This window comes from Suricata suricatta, chromosome 14 (genome assembly GCF_006229205.1).
Source record: "Suricata suricatta isolate VVHF042 chromosome 14, meerkat_22Aug2017_6uvM2_HiC, whole genome shotgun sequence".
In the NCBI taxonomy this organism is placed as follows: Eukaryota; Metazoa; Chordata; class Mammalia; order Carnivora; family Herpestidae; genus Suricata; species Suricata suricatta.
This window is the reverse complement of record NC_043713.1, coordinates 16,271,072-16,298,809: the sequence shown is the minus strand read 5'-3', so window position 1 is coordinate 16,298,809 and position 27,738 is coordinate 16,271,072. Positions and strand designations below refer to the sequence as shown.

Sequence of the window (27,738 nt, the reverse complement as noted above, 5' to 3'; positions counted from 1 at the left end):
GTGAAAACATTGTTGTTCTTACTAGAATTCTTTCCTGTCTTCGCTGATTTGGCTTTTTATTGATTACCGCTAAAGTACAGTAAAGCTCAATGACCAAATGACAAATCGTATACTCATATATGTATAGTGCTGCTGTGCGTGTGTGTGTGCGTGTGTGTGTGTGTGTGTGTGTGTGCAGTGTGAAAGGTAACCGAATGTACCTTCTGTAGGTTTCCTTTTTCTAACTATTTCATGGTATTTTCTAATCCTTTCGTGGGAACTGGAATTTAGCAAGGACATGCTGGTGAATGTAACATATGAAAACAGTTTGTAAACAAAAGCTTTGTACAAACATAGTTAAAGGTGAACCTCCACAAAAATTCCCGGAGTAAATTTGTAATCATTCCTTCATTTAAATATGTTAAGAACACCACATATGTGGTAAAGATTTTTTAAAGAGACAGCATATGCTGTTAGGAGTAATTTCTTTGGTAACTTACTTCTTTTCATGGGTATGACCACAAAAGGCAGGCCGGCCGGCCGACTCCTCTGAGCTGTACTGAACAGGGGGCAGGACTGTGATGCCGTGCGGTCACATTGGACTGCCAAGGATGTGGCATCTCCAGGCCTGTTAGTAGGCCTGCTGGCGATAAATAAAAGGTATCAGTTTAGGGGCGCCTGGGTGGCTCAGTCGGTTAAGCATCCGGCTTCAGCTCAGGTCATGATCTCATGGTTTGTGGGTTTAGCCCCGTGTCGGGCTCTGTGCTAACAGCTCAGAACCTGGAGCCTGTCTTCGGATTCTGTGTCTCCCTCTCTCTCTCTCTCTGCCCCTCCTATGCTTGCAGTCTGTGTGTTTCTCTCTCAAAAATAAATTAAAAACATTTTAAAAAAACTATCAGTTTGAAAGCTTTTCTATCTTTCAAATTATTTTAAATTTCAGTAATTTCTAAATTTAGCCTTTTATTTATAATTAGACTGATATAATGAGGTATGATTGGTGGAATTGCTAATGAGTCTCAAAAGAGAATTTTTTAAAAGTTTTTTTACTGTTTATTTATTTTTGAGAGAGTGTGAGAGATAGAGCGCTAATGGGGGAGGGGCAGAGAGAGAAGAAGACACAGAATCCAAAGCAGCTCCGACTCTGAGCTGTCAGCACAGAGCCTGACTCTGGGCTTAAACTCTCAAGTAAGACCAGGACCTGAGCCAAAGTCAATGCTTAACTGACTGAGCCACCCAGGCATCCCTCAAAGGAGAATTTTTTTTAATGTTTTATTTATTTTTGAGAGAAAGAGAGAGATCATGAGCCGGAGGGAGCAGAGTCGGGGGGACAGAGCATCCCAAGCAGGTTCTGCACTGATGGCAGCAGGCCCGACGTAGGGCTCAAACCCATGAACCACGAGATCAATGGCATGAGCGGGAGTCAGATGCTCAACCGACTAAGCCACCCAGGTGCCCCTCAAAGGAGAATTTTTAGTGAAAGAAAATCCTTTATTTTTTATTTATTTTTTTTTTTAAGACTTAGCACATCCCTGTATGTGAGATGGGGAGAGTCTTAAAACCTTATTTAAATGAGTTTCCTCTGAAATAGTAGTGATCACAGTTGTAACACAGATGAATAAACAAAGTGAATCTCTCAAGTTCGGGATTTCAGCTGTTCTGTTGGTGCTGTGACAGCAGGCCGTTGCTGGGAGTGTGCAGACTGTGGCTTCGGGTGAAAGCATTCGTTTTTCTTATGAGAAGGCGGCGGGTGTGCTGTACGGATGTGCCGCCTTGGCAGCTGGTTTGTATTTTTAGTCTAGGTTGAGGTGGTGGTTTGGTTCTTTTTGTCTCCATTGATAAAGTACCTTGCTGGCTGCTACAATACCAGGATGAGGCCTGTAATCACCCCTGAGAGGGACGAGGTGGAAGGGAAAACCTTAACCCATTTTGGATTTAGGTTCGTGAAGGATTTGTGATCATTCTCATTTCTGACTGAAATTGTCAGCGTAGCTTCAAGTCCTTTGTCGAGCTTTTTAAACCAATTGTCCCTGCAAAGAGGAGAACCAGAAATATTACAAGGTTGCGTCAAGAAGAGCTCAGCTTCTGCTGAAGCTTTGCCCCGACCTAAAAGCGTCATCTCGGGGCGTGTGGGTGGCCCCGTCGGTGGAGTGGCCCACTCTTGACTTCAGCTCAGGTCAGGATCTCACAGCCCGTGGGACCCATCGGGCTCCGCTCTGAGCATACTGCCCGCTTAAGATTCTCTCCCTGGCGCCCTCCCCGTCCCCTGGAAGTGCATGCATGCTCTCTAAATAAATAAAAACATCATCTTGGAATATGGAATGAAGAGGCATATTAAAGCAAAATGGCAGCCAAAGAAAGCTGGAAAGTTTTTAGGCCCTACTGATCTTCTTAATAGGATGACTGCATTATATTTCGAAGTATTATAGGGCACCTGGGTGGCTTAGTAGGTTGAGCATCTGACTCTTGATTTCAGCTCAGGTCATGAGTTCATGCCCCACATCAGTCTCTGCCCTGACAGAGCAGAGCCTGCTTGGAATTCTGTCTGTCCCCTCCCCTGTTCGCTGTCTCTCATCTCTTAAAATAAATAAACATTAAAAATAAATTTTAAATTGTTTATTTTTGAGACAGAGACAGAGCATCAGCGGGGGAGGGGCAGAGAGAGGGGGAGACACAGAATTTGAAACAGGCTCCAGGCTCTGAGCTGTCAGCACAGAAGCCAGTGCGGGACTTGAACTCACAAACTGTGAGATCATGACCCGAGCTGAAGTCAGATGCTTAACTAACCGAGCCATCCAGGCGCGCCCTAAAAAGAAATTTTATATTTTGAAGCGAGAGCCCCAAACATCAGCACATCTGCATTAGAGGCACGCATGGTAGAGGCTTAGCGTCACAGGGCCTTTCCCCGGCGCTGTGCCCTTGCCTCCAGGTGGCAGCCTGTGGGGTAGGGAAGGTCAGGGCAGAGCCATGGGGATTTCAGCATGAACAACGTCAGATCTGGAAAGCATACGCATTCAGGTTTTTGCCCTTTGGTAAAAGAAGCAAAAACTGTGATAGAACAGAAAAAACACACATAAACATAAAAACACCCTCTAAGAACAGACGTAATTGATCCCTACTACGTGTCCTCGGAGACAAACGAAGATGAAGATTTGTGTTGTCAGACGTAGCTGGCCGTGAGAGGGACTCCTCAGCCCGAAGTCTCCCCCACCCCACGCCGTCCTGCGCTCGCCACCTGCTGCGGGCCCGCTGTGCCTTGGCAGTGCAGGTGCTGAAGGCATCTGGTCCGAGCACGGCCAAGCCGTGTTTCTCCTACAGGGAGCCGGGCGGCCCCGAGCTCCATGGGGGGCTGCCTGCAGCAGCCCGCCTGTGCTCGCTCCACGCGCTGGCCTTTCTGCCGACTAATGTAGAACGGTAACCAACTTAGTTAACTGTTAAAGGCAAATCAGGGTTTATGAAACGGATAGACTTATTTAATGAGGTGATTGCAGAATAAATAAAGGTAAAATAATTATCCCCATGCCTGCACACCAAAAGTGTCTTGGTATAATTACCTGAATTCCAGTTTGTCTTCATCTTTAGATGGCAGGTTTGAACCAGATAACGTCCCACTTCCGGCCTCAATTAGAGAACCCCAGCTTTCGTATGTTTTTATATATGAAGGTTCAGCCTAAGGTTTCACTTCAAAAAACAAAACAAGAGTTTTAAAAACGATAGTGTAGTGAGGTCATGAACAACCAGTTCACTGACATTTTGTATTTTCTGAGAATAAAGGCACCTAGAAGGCCAGCAGTAGATTATAGTGACTGCATCCAGGCTCCGCTTCCGTCCCTTATTAGTTATGTGCATTTACACAAGCTGTTCACCCCTCGGTGTCTCAGTGTTTCCTTCTGTAAACGGTGGGTGATAATATAACCGCCCAGTTGGGAGACGTGTGCGAATTATGGGAGGTGATAACTATATAACTAGAGCACTTTATTCAGTGGCACACCGGAAGGGCTGTGTGTGCTGGTGGTGGCGGTGGCGGCAATGGTGGCAGTGGTGGATGTCATCAGAGCACCATGTAGTGGCGGTGATGGTGATGGTGGTGGTGGTGGATGTCATCAGAGCACCTTGTAGTGGCGGTGATGGTGGTGGTGGTGGTGATGGCGGTGATGGTGGCGGTGATGGTCGTGGTGATGGTCATGGTGATGGTGGCGATGATGGTCGTGGTGGCAGTGGATGTCGTCAGAGCCCTGCACTGGTTGCACTGCAGCTCAACTCCAGTGGGACAGTCTTCCATTTCAACGATGATTTTCTTTGTAGACAAGAATCAGTATCTATAATAAACTATAGTCTTGGAAATTGTGTTCCTAAGAAATAGGATTCCCTAAACATCTAATTGACAGGGATTCAGGAGCGCCTGGGTAGCTCTGTTGGTTGAGCGACCGACTTCAGCTCAGGTCATGATCTTACTACTCATGGGTTCAAGCCCCGCATCAGGCTCTGTGCTGACAGCTCGGAGCCTGGAGCCTACTTCCGATTCTGTGTGTGTCTCTCTCTCTTCCCCTCCCTTGTTGACACTCTGTGTCTCTTTTTCAAAATAAATAAACATCTAAAAAATTTTTTTAAATAATATAATTGAGAGGATTTTATTTCTAGCCACATTAAATTTTTTTGTCATTGGTTGCCTCAGCTGGCTCAGTCAGAAGAGCGTGTGACCTTTGAGCCCAGGGTCGTGAGTTCGAGTTACTTAAATAGTCTATGGCCATACCACCCTGAACGCGCCCGATCTCGTCTGATCTCAGAAGCTAACCAGGGTCAGACCTGGTTGTTAGTACTTGGATGGGAGATTACTCAAATAAGTACATAAACTTTAAAAAATATTTTTGTCACTTTATAAAGATGTCTATTTTGTACCTCTATCCTTGAGTAATACCATAATCAATTAAATTAATTAGCATTAATAGAGATGGGATTCTTAAAATACAGTGATGTGACCTAGTTTATTTTACATAAAAATATTTCATCTCCCACCATATAGTTTGGATGCAGACTTTGATACAAAATGCTTGCACTTCTCATAAATCATTTTGGGCTGGAGAAAGGTATTTTGTTACAAGTGCCTTCATTTCAGTGCTGGCAGAGCGGGCCGTATGGCATTGAAATAGCGGGCCACGCTTAGGTTTCCCTGGTTGATGGAGGTCAAACCTTCCCTTAAAGCTGCTGCTTCTTCCAGGCTACGTCTTGCTAGAGACGGACGTGGTAGATGGTTCAGTGGGGCCACACCCAAGCGGCCTGGTGCACTGTCTTAAATCTCAGTTGTAGAAACAGCACCGTTTCTACTGGAAATCAGACCCTCTCTAGAAAGGTCTCCATCTCCAGCACTGTCCTGATTGGTTTGCATTATTAACGAATGCATTCAAAAGTGTTTACTGAGTTCCTTCATATAGCCATAGCCCAGATAAAGGAGTATGCGACATGTTGAAGGAGATGCAGAAAAGAAAGAACGTGATTTATACTCTCAAAATTCTAAGTCCCTTCATATAATGAGGAAAAAATTTAAAAAATGCTATGTTGGAGGCCAAACACCTATCAGCTGTATGATTTTAAGCAAATCATTTATCTTTTTAATTTTCTCACCTATAAAATAGGTATATAAGTCATTTAAAGATTGTTATTATGGTTTAAAATCAGTTCATGTATATGAACATACCTTCAAAACTGTGAGAAAGCTATACAGATATATACGATTAATGTCTCCCATGAGCATTTTTATCAAAGAAATTAAATATGCATAGAACTGTCAGATGTCCGTAAAAGCCAGCGAGCCATCCCATGTCAGAGAGTGCTGTCGACCAGCTCGTGGCAGGGAGGGACCGAGTGACAGCTGGAAACCACGCAGCAACCTGCCGAGGGTTCTGAGCGGGAGAGAACCCTGAGGAGTTGGCTCCATGTGGGGGGATGGGGAGGAGGGAGAGGACCTGGAGCAGAGTCCTGAAGGTTAGGAACGAGCATTCCTTGCTTTTGGGAGCAGAGAACAGACTGATGGGGAAGAGAGTCCCGTTTTGGACACAGGTTTCCTGGTTTCCTGCTATAGGAACGTAGAATATTCCTATGGAGCCTTTCGTAAGTGGAACTGGCATGAGGTGAAGCATTAGCTACTGTGCATCTGTACGGAAACGTGTGAGCACCCCCAGACCCAGACAGCATCTTCTGAGACCTCCGGACATGTCGTGCTGACAGATGCACAGGAGACATCGGGGAAAAAGCCCAGATGCTCACAGACATGGTGCCAAGCTCTGGCAGCTTGCTGCCCAGATGCTGAGTGCAGTCCTGGGAAGGAGCCGGGCGGTGCCCTCTCTCTGCTGGGGCGTGCTCTGCCTCCAGACGAGCCTGCTGTGAAGCAATGCTGAGTGCCGTTTCTGCTTTCTGCCTTTTCTCGTTAAAGCACAAATCCTCGGGGCGCCTGGGGGGCTCATTGGTTAAGTGTGTGACTTTGTCTCAGGTCATGCATGATCTTGCGGTTCTTGAGTTCGAGCCCCACGTCAGGCTCTGTGCTGACAGCTCGGAGCGTGGAGCCTGCTTCAGATTCTGTGTCTCCCTCTCTCTCTGCCCCTTCCCTGCTCATTCTCTTTCTCTCTGTCAAAAATAATCATTTGTTTAAAAATCCTCTTTGGACCTTTTTGGTTAGCAAAACCAAACACTATACAGTCTATCTCTCATAAAAGCAAAGTGGCGTAACACGAACTTTAAGAAAGTGAGGGATGCCTGTACTCGATAAAGAAGTATAAGTTTTACTGTTCTGAACCATATAGTTCAGTGGCTTTTAGTATATTCACAGAGTTTTGCATCAGTCACCTAATCCCAGAACCTTTTCATCACCCCGAAAAGCATCTCCATTATCTGTTAGCCGTCACTCTACATTTCTCTTTGTCCCAAACCCCTGGTATTAGCAGATCTACTTTCTGTCTTTATAGAATCACTGAAGCCTTTTCACAGAATGGAATCGCTCCATATGTACCCTTTCGTGTCTGGCTTTTTCCACTTAGCACAGCGTTTCCAAGGTTCACCCATGTTGTTGCATTGCTTGTATGGCTGCATAGTCATCATAGGATGCACCGCATCTCCGTTCAGCCGGTGGGCATTCGGGTTGTTTCCACTGGGTGCATATGATGAATGACACTGCTGTGAACCCTCGTGCACACATTCTCGTGTGGACATACGTTTTCAGTTCTCTTGGGCGTAGGTGCCTTGGATTGCAATTGCTGGGTCATATGATAATTCTGAGTTTAACTTTTTGAGGAACTGCTTCAACTCTTCCTAAGTACTGACACTATTGCATATTCCCCCCAGAAATAAACGAGGTTTCCCAGATCGCCCACGCTTGTTAACACCTCTGTTTTTATTATTAGCTGCCTTGATAAGGGCGATGTGGTATCTCACTGTTTTGTTTGGCGTTTCATGTGCATATTTATGTTTGTATATCTTTGGAGAAATGCTTATTCAGATCCTTTGCCTAGTTTTTGCTTGGGTATTTGTCTTTTTATGGTTGAATTGAAAAGAGTTCTGTATGGATTCTTGGTACAAGTTGTCCTTATAGATCTACGGTTTGCAAGTATTTTCTCTCATTCTTCGGGTTGTCTTTTCACGTACTTGACCTTCATTGCTTAGTGACTTACACCCTCTCCGTGTGGCGTGATCTTCGTGATGGTCCTGTCCGTGCACCTCTTCTTTCCGGTGAGAATGTGACCCCCTGCAGGCTGGTCCCCTGGCTCTGAGCTGCCGTCCCAGGCCCACACCTTGTTTGTTTCTGGTCCCTAACGTCCCTTTCTCTTTGTCTGCCTTTCCAATTTCTACCCCGTCTCTCAAGACCACCCACGGTTGCTTCAGCCCACACCGACTCCTCTCTGCCCCTTGCTCAGATCACACAAGCTTTCCTTAACCACATCGTTCATGGTATCTCACGGTCTGCTGACTTGCTGCGTCCTCTACAGCACGAGCAGGTCTCAGTGAGTTGCAGGGTCCCTGGCGCAGGAAGCTTGTCTTCCTTTCCTTTGTCATTTCTTTCAGGGCCTACATGTTTTCATGCAGGACACAGATGAGATAGAATAAACCCACACTGAATAAATGAATGTGCCCATTTTGTCAGGTGCTTAAATATTTATTTTTGAGAAAGAGAGAGAGTGGGGAAAGTGCAGAGGGAGAGAGAGAGAGGATTTAAGGCAAGTCCCGTGCTGATAGCAGAGAGCCCAATGCAGGGCTCGAACTCAGGGATCATGAGATCATGATCTGAGCCAAAGTCAGATGCTTAACTGACTCAGCCACCCAGGCACGCCCCCCCACATTTTGTCATTTTTTTGCCTGAAATGTTACATAAGAACCATTTTTCTCATTTTAGTAGGAGTTCAAGAAAAATTGACCTGGGCTCTGCCCTGTAGGACCAAATGGAGCAAGTTGTTCAAAGCCACATTCTTTGCTCAGAATTGGAGCTGTAGGCACAAAGGATTAGTTTCTCTGTTGCTCCCTATCTAAATCTGCTTTTACTGTTAATGTTAGAATACCATAGAAAGAAGTCGTCATATCCAGAGTGCTGAGAGGGCGTGATCAGTGGGCCTTAGAGATTGTGTCTTCACAAGTATTTCTATCAGATGTTTTTATAAGGAAGCCCATACTGATATTTGGGGTGTTTTATTTAGTTATTTTTTTTTTTACAGCCGAAACAAACATCTTTTCAAGAAAATGTTCCAAGTTGTTTGGTGCAGTTTTTATAGTATCATTTCTCAGTAAAGAAATGACTCATCTGTGGAATACTAAAATGAATGCAGATTTTAGGTTATTAATTCAAGAGTTTCTAGATGGAAAATTAATGATATTTATCTTGTAACAAAAAGAAAAAATAGTAATGGGACTCTTGGGTGGCTCAGTCACTGAAGCATCTATGACTCTTGATTTCAGCTCAGGTCATGATCTCACAGTTCGTGGGTTTGAGCCCCACATCAGGTTCTGCGCTGACAGCAGGGAGCCTGCTTGGGATTTCCTCCCTCCCTTTCTCTCTGCTGCTCCACTGCTCTCTCTTAAAATAAATAAACTTAAAAAAAATCTTTAAAAAGAAAAAGTAATAATCCATGAAATCAGATTTTCCTTCTCTACTTAGAAAAAGCTACATTTAGGGGCGCCTGGGTGGCTCAGTCGGTTGAGCGTCCGACTTCGGCTCAGGTCATGATCTCACGGTTTGTGGATTCAAGCCCCACATTGGGCTCTGTGCTGACCGCTAGCTCAGAACCTCGAGCCTTCTTCAGATTCTGTGTCTCTTTTTCTCTGCCCCTCCCCTGTTCACACTCTCTCTTTGTCTCTCAAAAATAAATGTAAAAAAAAAAAAAGAAAAAGATTAAAAAAAAGAAAAAGCTACATTTAGGGGCACCTGGGTGGCTCAGTCAGTTGCATGTCCAACTCTTGATTTCAGCTCAGGTCACAGTTTTGCAGTTTATGAGATCAAGCTCCACATGGAGCTCTGCACTGACAGCACGGAGCCTGCTCTGAATTCTCTCTCCCTCTCTCTCTGCCCCTCCCCCATCAAAACAAATAATCTTTGTTTTTTTAACTGCATTTATGTTTTTATAGTCCATACTAATATTGTATGTAGATGCCTGTGGAATTTGTTTTTCTTTTTTTCTTTTCACCTGTGGAATTTCTTCCACTGGATTTAGTACTTGCTAGTCATCTAAATGTGTTTATTTGTTCATCCATTAAAACTTACTAAGCAGGGTGCCTGGGTGGCTCAGTTGGTTAAGCAGCCAACTTCAGTTTAGGTCGTGATCTCACGGTTTGTGGGTTCAAGCCCTGCATCAGGCTCTATGCTGACAGATCAGAGCCTAGAATCTGCTTCGGAATCTGTGTCTTCCTTTCTCTGCCCCTCCCCTACTCATGCTTTGTTTCTCTCTCTCAATAATAAATAAAAACATTAAAAAAATTTAAAAACTGGGGCACCTGGGTGGCTCAGTTGGTTGAGCCTCCAACTTCAGCTCAGGTCATGATCTCACGGTCATGGGTTCGAGCCCTGCGTCAGGCTCTGTGCTGACAGCTAGCTCAGAGCCTGGAGCCTGCTTCTGGTTCTGTCTCTCCTTCTCTCTCTGCCCCTCCCCCTCTCATGCTCTGTCTCTCTCTGTATCAAAAATAAATAAAACATTTTAAAAAATTTAAAAAAATTTAAAAACTTACTAAACTCCTGGTGCATGCCAGGAATCCACAGATAAAGATATTACTGCCCTGCCCTGGGGAGGCTCCTGGTCTCATGGAGGAGACAGATGAGTCAACAAAGAAGGCCTTAGTCTTTTTCTTTTTTATGTATCTTGAGATAATACTGCATTCCCTATTATACCATTGGTTACAAATATATATATCATTTTTATGAACTAAAATATACTTCAGGACAGCATCTTGATGTTGGTTTAAAATATAGTATTTAGGGGTGCCTGGGTGGCTCAGTTGGTGGAGCGCCTGTCTTTGGTTCAGGTCATGATCTCACGGTTTGTGGGTTCGAGCCCCGTGTCAGGCTCTGTTCTGACAGCTAGCTCAGAGCCTGGAGCCTATCTTCGGATTCTGTGTCTCCCTCTCTCTCTGATCCTCCCCTGCTCATGCTGTCTCTCTCTCTCTCTCTCTCTCTCTCTCTCTCTCTCTCTCTCTCTCTCAAAAATAAATAAAACATTTAAAAAAATTTTAAATAAAATACAGTATTTAAAGACTGTTGTCAGAATAATTCTCTGTGCAAATTTAGTTAAATTGACTGTGTTTGTAGTTAGGTATCTCTTAAATAAGCTTGCATAAAGAAAATAAAAGACTGGGTTATTTCCTAAAGAGTGTTGCACATGTATTTAGAGTGCAATTTAGAGGTAATCTTTACCCCTTATTTTCTTTCCCAGGATTATTATATTATGCAGGACACGGTTACGAAAACTTTGGGAACAGCTTTATGGTCCCTGTTGATGCTCCAAATCCATATAGGTCTGAAAACTGTCTGTGTGTACAAAACATACTGAAATTGATGCAAGAAAAAGAAACTGGACTCAACGTGTTTTTGCTGGACATGTGTAGGAAACGGTAAGCGGCCTTGTCTTTGTTAAATGAAGCTCATTGGAATGAGGTGAGTATCAGCCTTGACAGTTAAATCTAGGCAAACCTGGGAATGCTAAGAACCACTTAACCTTGTAAATTTTTTGTTTGTTTATTTTTGAGAGAGAGAGACAGAGCATGAGCAGAGGAGGGGCAGAGAGAGAGAGGGAGACACAGAATCAAAGCAGGCTCCTGGCTCTAAGCTGTCAGCACAGAGCCCGCTGCGGGGCTCAGACTCACCAACCGCGAGATCACGACCTGGACTGAAGTCAGGTGCTTAACCGACTGAGCCACCCCAGTGTCCCAAACTTGTGAATTTGTAATTGCAGATTGAAACTGACCAAGTAGGACACTAGAGGAAAATATATTTTCTCCATGCATATTTAATGATTTTAACTTTTTTCTTATTTGCTAGATAACAAAAGTGAGGAACTAATAGGCGTGGGTATTGTTTCTTAATTTTTCTTAATGATTTTTTTTAAAAAACTCTTTTTTAAATGTTTGTTTATTTTTTGAGAGAGAGAAAGACTAGTGGGAGTGAGGCAGGGGCTCAGCACAGAGCCAGACGTGGGGCTCGAACCCCTAAACCGCGAGATCCTGAACTGCACTGAAGTCAGACGTTTCACTGCCTAAGCCACCCAGGCACCCCGAGGGCATGGATATTTCGTCACACTCCACAAGGTGCAGCTCTTGGCATGCCTGTAGGTGTCTCCAGTAGTCGGTCAGTTACTCCTCCAGGAACTGACAGAAAGAGCACCTGTGGACACGTGGGCCTTCTGTCTGTTCTGGTCTCGCAGATACAGAAAGTGTAGCCGAACCACACATTTGAAGGTTTGGTTGCCCGTTGTTGGCCACTGGTTTACTCAGGAATGGAGTCAGTGCTTATTCCCCTCGGAAACAGAGGGGTGCTCGCTCTGCGCTTCCCAACCGAACGCCGATGCCAGAGTTGAGAGGCTGCTCCTGTTTAAAGCGGACCAGAGAAACGGCGTGGCCGTCTGCCCTCTCTCCAGCGTAGATCCCCAGGTTTTTTGGGGTAAATATGTGGCTGATTTGATAAAGGAATTACGACTCTATCATTTTAAATCACATATAATACAATATGGTGTATTTTCCCTTATATCATGAATGCATCTGTCCCCACCCCCTTCCCTACAGAAATGACTACGATGACACCATCCCGATCTTGGACGCACTAAAAGTCACGGCCAACATCGTGTTTGGCTATGCCACGTAAGGAAATTTTATACTTCTGTTCAAGATGCCTTCATTCTTCATGACTTCTTTTTCATTGTAGATTAGAAGCCTTGAAAGATCCAGAGAAACGTAGGCATCCATTTTCCTCTTTGATATTCTCGATAGGAACTTTTAAATAATTGACTTTAGCACCTCCTGTCTTGACATCTTCTTGTTACTAAGCACCAGGGCACCTAGTTCCTGCCCAAAGACTAGCTCTTTAATCAGGATGCCCTGCGGGAGGCATAGGAGCACGCGGCCCGTCGGTATTTCGCAGGCCCCGCATGGCAAGTGTTTGCTTTTTTCTTAATTTGTCTTTTTGCTGTTTTTTGAAGGTGTCAAGGAGCAGAAGCTTTTGAAATCCAGCATTCTGGGCTGGCAAATGGAATTTTCATGAAATTTTTAAAAGATAGATTATTAGAAGACAAAAAAATTACTGTGTTACTGGACGAAGTTGCAGAAGGTAAAATAAATACAGAGAAAGCTACTCAGGGTTCTCTGTTCATTATTCTCTTCCTACTGTTACTGTGCAGGTTTGGAATTAGTATTTATTTGATTAAAAAAAAAAAACTTTTAGGTAACGTTCAGCACCACTCCGTTTGATTCCTTCCCCTTCCTTCCTTCCCTGGTGACTTAGCCCTACGCCCCCGGCGCAGCATGACTTGAGCCGCCAGGCTGCTCCTGGGCGAGATGAGTGAAGCTTAGTCCTCCGCGTTCTGTACGCTGTTTCTGCGCCTCGTGCCCGCTGCCACCCCGTTGGTGCTTGCAGACCCCGTGTCCAGAGAGCATCCTCTCTGAGGATCAGACACACACACACCTGCACAGGGATTCGGAGGCCCCGGCGGGAAAGGCTGGGTTCATTTTTTCCTTGATGCACTTACTGCTTTTTAAGTTCTGCTTTCGGGGCACCTGGGTGGCTCAGTCTGTTAGGCATCTGACTTCGGCTCAGGTCATGATCTCGCAGTTCAGGAGTTCAAGCCCCATTTCAGGTCCTCTGCTATCAACATGGAGCCTGCTTTGATTCCTCTGTGTCCCTCTCTCTGCCTTTCCTTCACTTACGATCGCTCTCTCTCTCTCTCTTTCTCTCTCTCTCTCTCTCAAAATCAAGTAAACATTAAAGAGAAGATTCTTCCTTCAAGACATCCTAGAGGCCTAACATCATACCTCCCATTTCCTTCTGTTTCCTTCCTTCTTGGTATAATGCTCTGCTCCGCTTGGGTGCCGAGTAAGCACACATCACACTGTACCACTAGATGCCAGGAAAGGCCATTTTAAAAGCCATACCAGGGCTTAGTCAATTAAACATCCGACTTTGGCTCAGGTCATGATCTCACGGTTCATGAGGTTGAGCCCCACCTTGGGCTCTGTACTGACAGCTTGGAGCCTGGACCTGCTATGGATTCTTCTGTGTCTCTCTCTCTCTCTCTGCCCTTCCCCACTCGTGCTCTGTATCTCTCTCTCTCTCTCTCTCATTTACTCATTACTTTGATCTGTGCCTTGCACATAGTAGGTGTGTTCAGTAAATAGTTGTTGAGTGAATAAGTGATAGATACCAAGAATATAACCTGATTTGCAGGGGAGTTCTTGGCCTAAATATTGAAAACATAATGAGAAGATTGTGGTCTGAACACTTCTCTCTCATCTTTTAGACATGGGCAAGTGTCACCTCACCAAAGGCAAGCAGGCGCTAGAGATTCGGAGCAGCTTGTCGGAAAAGAGAGCACTTACCGACCCAATACAGGGGACGGCGTGCTCTGCCGAGTCTCTGGTGCGGAATCTCCAGTGGGCCAAGGCGCACGGTACGGTGACATCTTCTGAGGTTTGCTGTAATGTGCTTGCATTAGATCACGAAGGAGGTTTTGTCCTCCTGGGTACATAGCTCTCAGTTCCGTAGTGAAAACGTTTTAGCCTGGTGGGCAAACCCGAGACTAAGCAATTCACCTAGTCTGTAGTCCCTCAGATTTTGTTATATTCTGAGTTGAAACATCAGGCAGGCCTGGGTTCTGATCCTGTCTCTACCGCTTGGTAAACATGTTATCTATAAATGGGGACAAGAAATCACACTTGATACGGTTGTTGATACTGAATGCGATCACGCGTTGAAAGAGACAGGCACGGTGGTGAGCAGGTAAATGCTGGGCCCGTAGATGTTACTGAGCACTGTCTCTTTGCCTCCTGGTTCAGCGAGTTGGCGGGCAAGAGAAACAATGAGGCAGAAATCATATCTATAACAATGACTTTTGGTAAATCTATAGGATTTAGTGAAAAAGTAAGTTTAAATCATTGACAAATGAAGATTTTGGATTTGCTGCAAGTCCCAGATACTCATGCTGTGAGTCCCTTATTATAGATCATTGAACATTGCGTTTGTTGAACTTCTGCGTAATACCATTCATTTCATAATAGTCTGTTCTCTAAGATACGTTTTTGGTAAGTTAATATGTTTTAAAGCACATTAAAATATAGAACGCCATAAATATATTGTCTTGGCTTTCTAGATAATTGGATAAGTAATTGAAATTGATTCTTTTCCTTTTTTTGGTAATTTTTTTTTTTTGAGAGAGAGAGAACACAAGCATGGGAGGGGCAGGAGAGAGAGAGGAAGACATAACCCAAAGCAGGCTTCAACTCCGAGCTATCAGCACAAGCCCGACACGGGGCTCAAACTCATGAACCCTGAGATCATGAGCTGAGCCGAAGTTGGACACTTAACCAACTGAGCCACCCAGACACTCTGATTCTTTTCTTTAAAAAAGCTCTAAGGGCATCTGGATGACTCAGTCGGTTAAGTGTCTGACTTCAGCTCAGATCATGATCTCACATTCCATGAGTTCAAGCCCTGTATCCGGCTCCATGCTGTCAGCGTGGAGCCTGCTTGGGATCCTCGGTCCCCCTCCCCTCTCCACTCATGTTTGCTTGCTCTTTCCAAAAAAAAAAAAAATAATAATAATAATAAAAACCTCTAAAAAACAACAACAAAACTTCTAAACAACAACTGTGAAGATCAATAGTAAGAAAAGAAGAAAGAAAACCTTTTATAAAATGAAACTCAGGGAGCATCTCTGTACGTGGTGGATGAAATGCTGCCCAGTTGATAAATTGCCTAATTAGATCTTCAAATAAAAAAAAGAAAAAAAACTTTAGAAGTGTCTGGTCCAGTATTTTCCTCTGTTTGCTCGTTACTTATACCCCGCCTGGCACATAGTAGGTATTCAGTTAAATAGTTATTGAGTGAGCCTGTGATCCTGAGACCATACCCTGATTTGCAGGAAGTTCTTGGCCTAAATATATTAAAACATCATGAAAAGACTGTGGTCTTAAAATCATACTTATTTCTTATCTTGTACACATGGATAAATGTCATCTTGCCAAGGGCAGATGGGCTCTAGAGGTCCAGAGTAGTGTGTGTGAAACAAGAACACTTTTTTTGGTAACAGATTTGGCATTTTTTTATGTTAAAGAGCTCATGCAAAATGGCAAAAGGAAAAACCTGAAGACTCCCTTAATTACTCATCAAAGGATGCAAATGCAACAATGTCACACAGTTGAGAATATATTAATTAAGAAACAAATATAAAAATGGTAAACTTAAGTAGTAATTAGAGAAAACACAATTAAAACTATGATAGTATAGTGTTTCCTTTTTAATCTCCTCAACGAGGTGAACATTTTGGAAACTGATACTCATTTTGGAAATGGTTTGGTCAAATCTACTTATAATCTGTGAATGGAGAATGTCATGTGTGTGAGGAACCATCCAGCCGTATCTGAAGCATTAAGTACATGTATGTAAGAAAGATCAACTGTGATAGGAAAACAGTAAAACCCAGAAATAGTCTAGATATTCAGGAACAGTGGAATTGTTCAAAGTAACAAACTGTTCAGCAACATTTTGTTTATTGAAACTACCTTCATGAAGACGGAGGCAGCACTGAACATGTGTCTACCAGGTGTGCGGATAGTTTGAAAACCACTGCAAAAATTATATATGCAGAGCGACAAGAACTATCAGGAAACAGTACATGAAAGGTTTTTATTTGCTTGACCAGCAGAATATGGGTTTTTTTTCCTCTTTCCATAAGTGTGTGCATGTGCGTTTCTGTGTCTTTGAAAAGGTGTTAGTTACAGATCATTGCTGAGTGAGACCAAAAGCCCCGGTTTGCCCTTAAAGAAGATTTATCTGTTGCTCCTCATCAGAAAACTTAGCAGGCACTCCGCAAATGATTCTTTGTAAGTTGTTCTTTCTGTTCTTTTTCAGAACTCCCAGAAAGCATGTGTCTTAAATTTCAGTGCGGTGTCCAGATTCAGTTAGGGTTCGCCGCGGAGTTCTCCAACGTCATGATCATCTACACGAGCATCATCCACAAGCCGCCCGACGTGGTGATGTGCGATGCCTATGTCACGGACTTTCCTCTTGTAAGTCGCCCCTTTCTTCTTTGATTCAGAATATACCGATGTGGCCTCACTGACAACTAAGTATTTGCAAACTTAAAGATGATGGTAAATTGAAAGGAAATATGAATACATATATATTCCATTTATATCAGTACTTATTTGCATTTTAGTAACAGTAGTCATAATATTTAAAAACAAATCACCAAAATACGCTAAATGTCAGATTTCACCCAGGAAAGAAGCCTTTAATTGCCCTTACCCTAAGTAGAATATCAAATATGAAGGAATAAAATATGTCATTCTTAGGTCAAGAATAATTTCCTTTTAAAAACTATTGTTTTGGGGTACCTGCATGGCTCAGTCGGTTAAGTGTCTGACTTTGGCCCAGGTCATGATCTTATAGTTTATGGGTTCAAGCCCCGCATCAGGCTCTGTACTGACAGCTCAGAGCCTGGAGCCCTGCTTCAGATTCTGTCTCCCTCTCTCTCTGATCCTCCCCTGCTCATGCTCTGTCTCTCTTTCTCTCTCTCAAAAATAAACAAACATTAAAAAATTTTTTTACAAAGTTATTTTAAAAAATAAATAAAAATTATTGTTTTTAATTAAAGTCTTATTTGTCACGTTATAGTAGTGTCTTGGAAGACAGAAATTTGTTTTTCCATAAATTAAGGTATGATATGTATTTCATGTTAGCCTAAAGAAGCCAATAAATAGTATCTCTCTTTCCTACATGAGTTTAGTAAATTGAGAAGGAAGCAAGGTACAAGACAAATCCGCAACGTCACCTTTGGTGTTGGAAAAGGCTTCACGGAGGACATAGTTCAGCGTGAGGGCAGCCGGCCCAGCACCGAAGCCAGAATTAGATGGGTCCCTCCACCCGCCCTGCTGGCCTGGGGTGGCCTCCGGGCACTGTGCAGGGCAGAGCCGAGGCCTTCTCCCTGGAGTCCGGAACGGCTCTCCCGCCCTCGGCCAGGGGGTGTCTTTCTTTCTAAAATCCCCCCGCACCTGCGCAGAGTGATGGACGGAAGGGAGAGAATTCAGGGGTCACACGCTGACGGGGCTTGGACGTGAAAGGACACCTGAGGGGGTCAGGACGTGTTTCTGGGGGTGGTTTGGAAGCAACGCTCCTGCACAGCTAACTTTCGAAGCGCACGTGTGCAGCATTTAGAATTCCTGCCATCCTCCAGAGGGCTGTTCTCCCGGTTTCCTCAGTCCTGGCTGCAGGTTTGCCGCCTCGGGCCGGAGTCCGTAGGAGAGCAGTACCTGCTCAGATACTCTGTTGTCCCGGGCCATGTCGTGGTTCTCACTGATAACGTCTCTACTTTCCACAGGACTTAGATATTGATCCGAAGGCTGCAAACAAAGGGACGCCCGAGGAAACCGGCAGCTACTTGGTGTCAAAGGACCTCCCCAAGCAGTGCCTCTATACTCGGCTCAGCTCACTGCAGAAGTTAAAGGTTATCACTTTTCCTGTTTGTAACTGCTAGTCTTGTGAAAGTGAAAATTCATTTTGGCTGCGACAGCTGTGTTACTTCATAGATATGCTGCTTCGCTGAGGGTCAAATTGAAGCAGAGATACGTGGTGCACAGTCTTACCGTTGACCCTTTCCACGTTATTCTGTCCCCGGTAATGGCCTGAAGATGTTCGTGTGAGGGTGTGTGTGATGAAAAAGAGGGGCGCCTGGGGGGCTCAGTCGGTTAAGCGTCCAGCTCTTGATTTGGCTCAGGTCATGATCTCACAGTTTGTGAGATCCGTTCAAGCCCCCGGCCTGACAGCGTGGAACCTACTTGGGATTCTCTCTCTCTCTCTCTGCACGTGTGTGCTTTCTCTCTCTCAACGATTTAAAACAAAAATGTTAGAGATAGAGCATAGTCTACTTTTAAATATCTTTGCATCTTCAAATAATCATTTTCTAGTTAAGAAACTAGACACAAACTCGTCACCCTGTTTGTAGCTAATCTTCTTCAGGCTCCTTTGTCTGTGAAATAAGCCTGTTATCTGATGCAGTTATACGTCTCCACCTGTGACTGTGGATTATTATTTCATAATACTTTTTAAAGCAGCTAAATTTCTGGCCTGGCCGTAAAGCCAGGTTTTTTCATTAAAGGACCATTCTCCATCTCTGCCATTTGGGTCAGTGTCCCGAGCCCCATGGCTTGGAAGACGCCTTTCAGCTGTCTTCCAGAACGCAGCACAAGGCCTCTGTGACTCTGACTGTCGTCAGTAGCGAGCAGTAGACTTCTCCCAACTCCAAGTATTGAATGAAAAAAGGGAACATGATTATAGCCGGCCTTGCTTTAACGTAGGGAAGGTGTAGACGGGCTTGAGGATTGGAAGCTGGGCAGGGAGTGAGAGTGGATTTTGTTGTGTGGTCACGCGTGTGTTTGTAGGTGCCAGTGAGCCTCACGTGCTCTCACGGTCGGTAACAGTCAGTCCACTCCTTCTCGTCCTCAGGAGCACCTGGTCTTCACAGTGTGTGTGTCCTACCAGTACTCGGGGCTGGAGGACACGGTGGAGGAGAAGCAGGAAGTGAACGTCGGGAAACCCCTCATCGCCAAACTGGACATCCACCGGGGTCTGGGACGGAAGACCTGCTTCCAGACGTGTGTCATGTGTAACGGCCCCTACCAGGGCCCCGCCCCCGCCGCGGGCGCCGGCCGCTACCACTCGTCCCCGGACTGCTTCCACGCTGTCTACCGCTCGCACCTCGGCAGCTCGAGCAGCGTTCTGCCCTCGGACAGCTGCCGCTGCAGCCGGACTGCGGACGCGTTTATCTCAAGTCCCCACTCCCACCACGACTCGTGTCGCTTTGGGAGAAGTAACGTGCCAGTAGAGACAACGGACGAGGTCCCGTTCAGCTTCTCTGACGGGCTCCGGATTTCGGACAAGTGACCTCCTTGTCTCTGACAGTGACCGTAATTACCGCCTGCCTCCTAGGCCACGGTGCTGACAGAAGTGGGGTGTGATGAAAAAGCAAACACGTGTTTGTAGAGAGAGAAGGCTAGCGGTGGCTATTCGGTGGCAAACCCGAACCTTTGCGACGGTGGACTTCTGTTATTAACCACAGGCTTCCTCTCACTCTTCTTTTAAGATCTGGTGAATTGGTTGACTCGTTCTATAAGAACGAAATTTGGATGTGCTTATAATAGAAATATTTTCATTTCGAGCACTCCGAAGTAACAACAGCAGAAAGATGTTACTGTAGAAGAAGTCCTTGTATTTTTAGAATGAGGAAAAACAGCCGCGGTGGTCACCAGGCTTACCCTTGCTTTATTTATCAGCGGGAGAAACAGTGCATCTGGTTTAAGCCAGAGCTGTCCCCACAACTGAGATCTCCAGATCTCATCCCACTATGCACTGCCGTCCCGACCGCTTCTGAGACCGCTGTTATTTTGTAGATAGATTTACAGACGATATGTAAATATGCGTGTCTGTATATAATCTAGTCGTGTACAAACTTTACTTTGTGGTTACAGGGCTTTACTACAAATGTCTGCTAACAGGTTTGTATCTAACTGTGACGCGGAGCAAGCTGACACTTCTTGTTCCTCAGGTCACGGAAGCACTGAGAGGTGATGAAATGTTAGAGCAAGACAGCAGGGCACTTCTGCCGCTGGGTACCCTCGGCAGCTGCTTAGCTGAGTCTCACAGACACTGGATGTGTTTCCTCGAGAACATTGATTTTCTTCGTAAATTGTACTGGCCGTGAGAGAGCATCTGAACCACCATTGGTGCTACCTAAAGCAAGCTAAAAAGGCAACTGCCAATAACAAATATACTGAATTAGTAACTTTAAGACGTTCTGCAAAGAAAATACCAAGCCCAGATGGCATCACTGTGGTTTTCTCCCAAACATTTCAAGAATTAGAAGCAATCCATTGCAAACTCTCCCCAAAAATGGAATAGAGAACACTTCCCAAGTCATCTTACGAGGCCTGTATTACCCTGATATCAAACCAGTGAAGAGATCACAAGAAAACTTCAGATCAGTATCTGTTATGAATATAGACTCAAAAGTCATCAACCAAATACTAGTAAACTGAATCTAGCAACATGGAAAAAGGGATTTTGCACCATGACTCAGTAAGATTTATCCCAGGAATACAAGGTTGGTTTAGCATCCAGAAATCAATGTCATATACAAATGCTTCTCATTAGTCACAGTATTCACCTTATTCACATTCTATAATGTCACTGTGAATACTGAATTAGTGACTACAGAGCCATTGCTCCTCAGGGGTGTGTGTGTGTATGTGTGTGTATGTATGTGTACGTGTACATATCTCAAATAGATATAGTCTTGAATCCTGGAAATAATTTATCCTGGTATATATTGTTTTATTTTCAAAAGAGAAAATGAAGTTTAGAAATACTAAGTGACTACCCTGGAGCCAGCCCACTAGTACTTGCCAAAGTTGGGGTTCGTGCCCATTCAGCTAGCCCCAGAGCCACTGGTTGCACAGCCCTGCCCTCCCTCCGGCCCCTCATCTTCAGGTCACGTCTGTGGGGGAGCTGGAACAGGAAGGCAAAGCACTGCCTTGTTCAGCTCCGCCGAGAACACGTGCATCAGGAAACTATAAATTTTCATGTGTCTGCATACGCCTGGGAATGATCATAAAAGTGCTAACAGTTTTGATTTGGGGATTACAAACGAATTTTAGAAATAAATTGGTAAATTCATAAATACAGAATCGTAAGTAATGAGGATCAACGCTACCATGTTCACAAAGGACTAAGTGACCACAGTGACTTGTCTTAGTGGTTGCAGGGAGAACATTTGGTAGAATTCAGCACCCTTTCCTGATACAAATAGTCCACAAACTAGGAATAAAAGGGAAATTTCTCAGCATGATAAAGAACATCTACAAACACCCCACACCTAACATCATTAATGGCAACAGACTAAATGCTGAATGTTCACTCCCCAAAGTCACGAATAAGACCAGGATGGTCATGCTCATCCCTTCTGTTCAACATTGTACTTGAGTTTATAGCCAAGGCAGTTAGTCAAGAAAAAGAAATCAAAGTCAGCCATATTGGAAAAGAAGTAAAACTATATAGTCCCAGATGTCATAAATGTGTTTTGTATAAAATTCTAAGAAATTCATTTAAAAACTAAATGGTTCACCAGACTTCAGGATAGGCACAAGATCAACATGCCCAGATCAAGTTTATTTCTGTATCAGCAGTGAATGTTTTGAAATTGAGGTTTTCTTAAATTGTATTTACAATAGCATCAAGATGAATAAAAGCTACACAACATTGTTGAAGGAAATTAAAGAAGGCCTAAATAAATGGAAATACATTTTTGTTCATGGATTGGAGGACTTTACATTGTTAAGGAAAAAATGCTCCCCAAATTGCTCCACAGAGTCCGTGCAATTCCCATGAAAACCCCTGCTGGCTCATTTGCAGAAATTGACAAGCTGATAAAATTCATACAGAAAATTACAGAAGCAAAAACAATCTTGAAAAAGAATAAAGTTGGAAGACTCACACTTAACCAATTTGAAAACCTACTTCAAAGCTACAGTAACCAAGACAGTGTGGTACTGGCCTAAGGATAAACATGGTTATGGGAACATAAAGTATAACAGGATCCAGAAATGAGCCAGTAACGTTTATGAACAATTGCTTTTTGGCAAGTGTGCCGGTAACATTCAGTAAAGAAAAGGCATCTTTTCAGCAAAAAGTGCTAGGGACAACTGTACCACAAAGTGCTGGAGGCCCCCCATCTCATATACCTAAATGGGTCATATACCTAAACATGAATGGATCGTATACCTAAACCGTAAAATTGACAAAACACACAAGTCAATCTTCGGTCTTTTACATCCAGCACCAAATGCACAAGCAATAAGGGAAAAAGATCAGGACGTCCTCAAAACGAAGTTTTAGGTTTTAAATGACACCATCAAGTAAAAAGGCAACCCAATTTTTGAAAATTGCATCTGATAAGGTACTTGTACCTAGAATATATCAAGAACTTCTGTAAGAATAAGCCACTGATGATACGTACCTGGCAGGAGAAATACCATGATCACGAAGGTGGTTTTCCCAGGGCGAGGCTCATCCATTGCACTCCAGATGTGCTGACCCCTGCGATTTCCCCAAATGTGGGAAATTCGACTGCATAATTTGTGGTAGTGGGCGACTGCGTTCGTGCTTTCCCCTGAAAAAAAAAAAAAAGAATAAGCCATTGATGTACTAGTGCTTCATGAGGGTCACTGTGGAGCAGGAGCCACAAGTCGCCCGGCGGGCTCTCTGTGATGACGGAAGCGGTCCGTGTGCCCTCCTGACGAGGGAGCTTCCGCCCCGTGTGCTCCGTGAGCAACCAAGATACAGCGAGAGGCTTCCGTCTTCAACTGTGCAGGTGTTCTGTATATGTGAATGTTTTCAAGCATGTATTTATACTTTTAAAACATTTTTTAAAATAACAAAGAGTTGTGTAGTAGTTTCTCTTTTCTGTCAGCCATACTTTTATTTTACTTGACCTCTTACACCAGTTATTCTAGAACATTAGCACAGGATTTCATACATCAGTAGCATCTAGGAGGCATAACCCACTGATACTGTTGCAGTGTGAGCAAGAGATTAGGTTGGCAAAGAAAGGCTCACCTGAATCCAAAGCTAATATTTGATTCTTGGGGAGGGGATATTTTCTGGAGAGTAACTTAAAAAATTCTAAAGGCAGCAATTATAAGTTACATGTTTTCTTTATTTAATTTTTTGTAATGTTTATTTTTAGAGCGAGAGAGAGCGCAGCGTCCAAGAGCAAGCAGGGGAGGGGGGAGACGCTGAATCCAAAACAGGTTCCAGACTCTAAGCTGTCAGCACAGAGCCCGATGTGTGACTCGAACCCACAAACTGCAAGATCGTGCCCTGAGCTGAAGTCGGCCACTTAGGTGCCCCTAGGTTCGTATGTTTTCTAGTAAAAAAAAAACTCAACACATGAATCATTGACTACAAAACATTAAATATTCTTCATCTAAAGATGAACAGGCCAAATAGGCCCGGCCTTGAGAAAGTCCAGAAGGGACACACTGACACAGAAAAGGGAGCAGACCTCTCCTTTTCCCCAGGGTCTGGCACTTTGCAGACCTCTTACCTGCACACACAGTAACAATGATCTGGGCTGTCAGTTGTCACGATTGTCTACGACTCGTCGGACTCTGCGAGATTCCATCCTGTAGCCTCAGCTCAGATCATCAATAGATTGACACATAGATCGGCACAAGTTTAATACCAAAAGGAGATCTGGTTTTTTAAAAATATTTTTATGTCGTTTTTAGAGTGAGAGAGAGCACAAGCAGGGGAGAGGGGCAGAGGGAGAGAATCTTAAGCAGGCTCCACACCAAGCGCAGAGCCCAATGCAGGGCTCACGACCTGCGCCAAAATCAAGAGCCGAACGCTCAACTGACTGAGCCACCCAGGCGCTCCAGCTTCTGATTTTTTTTAAACAAAATGTCTAATAAATTTTAACTTGTTTCCTGTTACTTGAACACTTCCCTACTAGTAGAATATTTATATATTTTACTGCTTTTGACTGTTAACTGATGCCAGACATGCAAACCTTACACATTACTCTTAGGCAGTTTCAGCCTGTTTCTCTTGTTTTGACATTGTGAGTTTCATCCAGACCTGACCAAAATATTTTTTTAGTATTTACCCTTGAATTCCATGATCTCTTTCTTATACTGATAAAATATTAATTAGCAAAGAAAAATACACTCAGAACATGAGAATTTAATTTTTTTTGCAATTTGACAGCATTAAAAATATTTTGGCATCACTGCCCCAAAATCACTTTATGAAGGAGAAGGAGTGCGCCCCTCTCACCCCGCAGCAGTCTGGCTTGGCGTGGCCCGCGGCTTGTCTGTGAGGTGGGGACGAGCATGTAGCGTCCGCGGGCCTCTAACACTTTGCAGGGCTGGCAGGGGGAGAAAGGGCCATCAGTCTTCGACTCCGACTCCTTCAGAGCCGTACCAACCAGTGCCCTCACGGGTCAGCCTCTTATTTGTTTTCAAGGTGCTTCCTATGGACTCTAATATCGGCAATATAATATCTATCGCCTTCTAAACTAAGTTGCCGGCTTCCACCCAGGGTATCTGTTTCCGAGCCCGAGCTGCCAGCTCCCCCATCCCCCCACCCCTGCGGGGTACACCTGCGTGCCGCACGTGGCACACATGTGCTCCCTGACACCCGCAAGGCCGATGGGTGGCCTCGTCGGAAGTGTCTTCACCATGCAGGCACCGACCCACCTGAGGTCCAGGACCTAACCTGTCAAGCTCGCCACCAAGATAAGCTGGGTCCGATGTGTGCCTTCTCCCCCATTTTCTGTAACTTGCTGGCGACAGTTCTTGCTGCAAGAGTCACAGTGTCTACGCTGCGAGCTTACATCCCCCTCTTTCCTCTGTACTGTCCTACGAGACGTTGGGTTTCTTGAGCTACTCAAATTCTTCTAAGTGCGAGAATCTCCTTGGTAGAAAAAAGATCCCCTCCCCACCCCCCCGAGAGCGGAGGCAACGTGGGATTGAGAGGGCGGCATCCCTGGATCAGAACCCAGGCCGCCTGGGTAAAGCCCTGAGCACGGGCGGGATACAGTAAATACTCAGTAACCAACATTTTCACCCAAATAAAGGTGGGCCACCCACTGGGTTATTTAGAGAGAAAAGAAATGTTAGTGGGTTGAATGGTGGCCCCCCAAAAAGATAGCTCCACCTCCTAACCCCCAGTTAAGGAGCTGGACACGAGATCATCCTGGATTAGGGTGGGACCCAGATCCACTGTGGGGATCCCCAGGGGAGACGGCGTGAGGCTGGAGGCGGGGATGGGGTGTGGCAACCACAAACCAGGGATCCATGCAGCTCTCAGGTGGCCCCAGCCCCTACCTGCCTTCGGAGGGACCCCGATGCGAGAGGAGGCCCAGCAGTTCCTGAGCTCCATCCACTTGGTCGTCAAGATTCTTCCCCAGAGTCACTCTTTGGCTGCAGTCTCTTGCGCCCCCTCCTGGCCCGCGGAGAGAAGTGCGGCTCCTCCAGCATCCCCCACCCCCACCCCTCGCGCCCCCAGCTGAGATCTTAGATGAAATGAGAGAACCAGGGAACCTCAAAACTGAAGACAGAAAGATGTGTGTAAGATAAAATATGTTTAATGTTTAATTTTTGAGAGAGAGAGAGAAACAGAGCGCGAGCGGGGGAGGGGCAGGGAGAGAGGGAGACACAGAACCTGAAGCAGGCTCCAGGCTCTGTCAGCACAGAGCTGGCGGCAGGGCTCCAACTCACAAACGGTGAGACCTGAGCTGAAGTCCCACACTGAACCAATTGAGCCACACAGGTGTCCCCTGTAAGAAAACATTTTTAAATAGCGCATCCTTGGGGCCCCGTCTTGGAAAAGAGCGTGGAACCGTCAGCACTTGTCCCAAAGTCTCACGCTCTGCCTGGTGCCCTGCCATCTTTCTTGGTAAATTCAGCTCCATGCCCGTGGCCCTCCCAGCCTTCCTCATCAACAGAGACCGCTTCCTGCAACCCAACCCACACCCCCCCGGAGCTGTCCTGGGCCTTGTCACCCCAGAAATTCATCCAAACCTCCTTCTGTCTGATCCAAACGCCTCTGTGCTCAGCTTAGCTCCTGGGGCGTCCCTTCAATGGTAACTATTCAGCCTAATCCAGATGCACACCCCGGGGGTGTCTCTAACTTCATTCCCTGCCTCTCTTGACTTAACTTCTTCCTTCCTTTTTCTTTATTTTCCTTCCTTCCTTCCTTCCTTCCTTCCTTCCTTCCTTCCTTCCTTCCTTCCTTCCTTCCTTCCTTCCTTCCTTCCTTGTCTTACTATGACTCTAGCAAACAAACACCAACAACCCCCTCTGTCTGCTCGCCCTCCATTTTTTTCACTGACAAAACTTCCACACACATGAGCTTTCTATGAAGACCCTCGTTCCCCTCTCACCCTCTCCCTGTCGGCCGGGAGCTTGTCCCCGGCCATCACCGAGACAATGGGAGCCACCACAGCCACCACTAGCATACTTCCGTCTACACCCACACTTGTCTTTCCACCTGTTATGACAGAGGGTATGATCCCCTCCCCTGTAATCCCCCCATATAGACTCGGGGTCCCGCCATCTTGTTTTCCCCCCTAGATGTCATGTCTTAAGGTATTTCTTCCTTCCTACATCTTTCTTTTAAAAAAATTATTCTCAAAGACAAAACTAAATACGTAAATAAACAGATTCTTTTCGTTGCTCTACAAACTCACCATCAGAGCCAGCTTCGTAGGCCTGGACTTCCTGCCACGCAGGTCCACGAGCGTGGTTTAGTCATTCAGTGTCTGCTGCCGCCATCTTGAGATCCTTAATAACTTTGTTTTTAATGTATATTTATTTTTGAGAGAGAGACAGAGCACAAGTGGGGGAGGGGCAGAGAGAAAGGGAGACACAGAATCCGAAGCAGGCTGCAGGCTCTGAGCTGTCAGCAAAGAGCTTGATGCGGGGCTCAAACCCATGAACTGTGAGATCATGACCTGAGCCGAAGTCAGACGCTCAACCGACTGAGCCCCCCAGCCGCCCCCTTTAATAACTTTTAAAGGAGATGCCAATCCTGTCTGCGGTACTATCTCCAGTTTTCCTCCACGCCCCCTCCCTGTACGGAAAGAGTAGCCTGTAGGAACTTTCTCTCCTTCACTTTCCTTAACTCCTCAATGTTCACATTCCAACACTTTTCTCCTGAAACTGCCCTGGTCGACGTTACCAGTAGCCTCTACTTGGTCAAATTCACCGACAGCTTTTCTGTTGTCATCCCTGAAGACCATCTCCAATAGGTTCTCCTCTTTATCCTCCATTCTGCTAGTCAATTCATTATTTTCCTGCTGCTTTCCTCAATTTTAAGTGCAGAATTGTTCATGTATTTCTTTTGCCTTATTTCTGATGAATGAATGAGCAAGAGAATTAAAGATCTTGATAAGAAAACTCAAGTGATCAGTAATATGTAAACTCAGCAGGGAAATGTTTAAAAGCTGAGAAGATCTGGGGCGCCTGAGTAGCTCA

The 27,738-nt window shown here is 45.0% G+C and overlaps 1 protein-coding gene and 1 non-coding gene across 3 annotated transcripts in view; both read left to right on the top strand.

Annotated features, from left to right (window-relative positions):
* The window catches only part of MALT1 (MALT1 paracaspase), a 50,376-nt gene extending 27,239 nt beyond the window's left edge, over window positions 1-23,137 (top strand). For both annotated transcript variants that reach the window (XM_029922926.1, XM_029922927.1), the window contains 7 exons: window positions 10,878-11,055; window positions 12,223-12,297; window positions 12,636-12,763; window positions 13,950-14,099; window positions 16,559-16,716; window positions 18,027-18,152; window positions 19,151-23,137. In XM_029922926.1, coding sequence (XP_029778786.1) covers window positions 10,878-11,055; window positions 12,223-12,297; window positions 12,636-12,763; window positions 13,950-14,099; window positions 16,559-16,716; window positions 18,027-18,152; window positions 19,151-19,588 — 1,253 coding nt within the window. In that variant the 3' untranslated portion in view covers window positions 19,589-23,137. The remainder of the gene's footprint in view (window positions 1-10,877; window positions 11,056-12,222; window positions 12,298-12,635; window positions 12,764-13,949; window positions 14,100-16,558; window positions 16,717-18,026; window positions 18,153-19,150) is intronic.
* Window positions 22,708-22,871, top strand: LOC115278592. Its single transcript, XR_003902996.1, has one exon. It is a non-coding gene; the product is annotated as a U1 spliceosomal RNA (small nuclear RNA).
* Window positions 23,138-27,738: the final 4,601 nt, after the last annotated feature.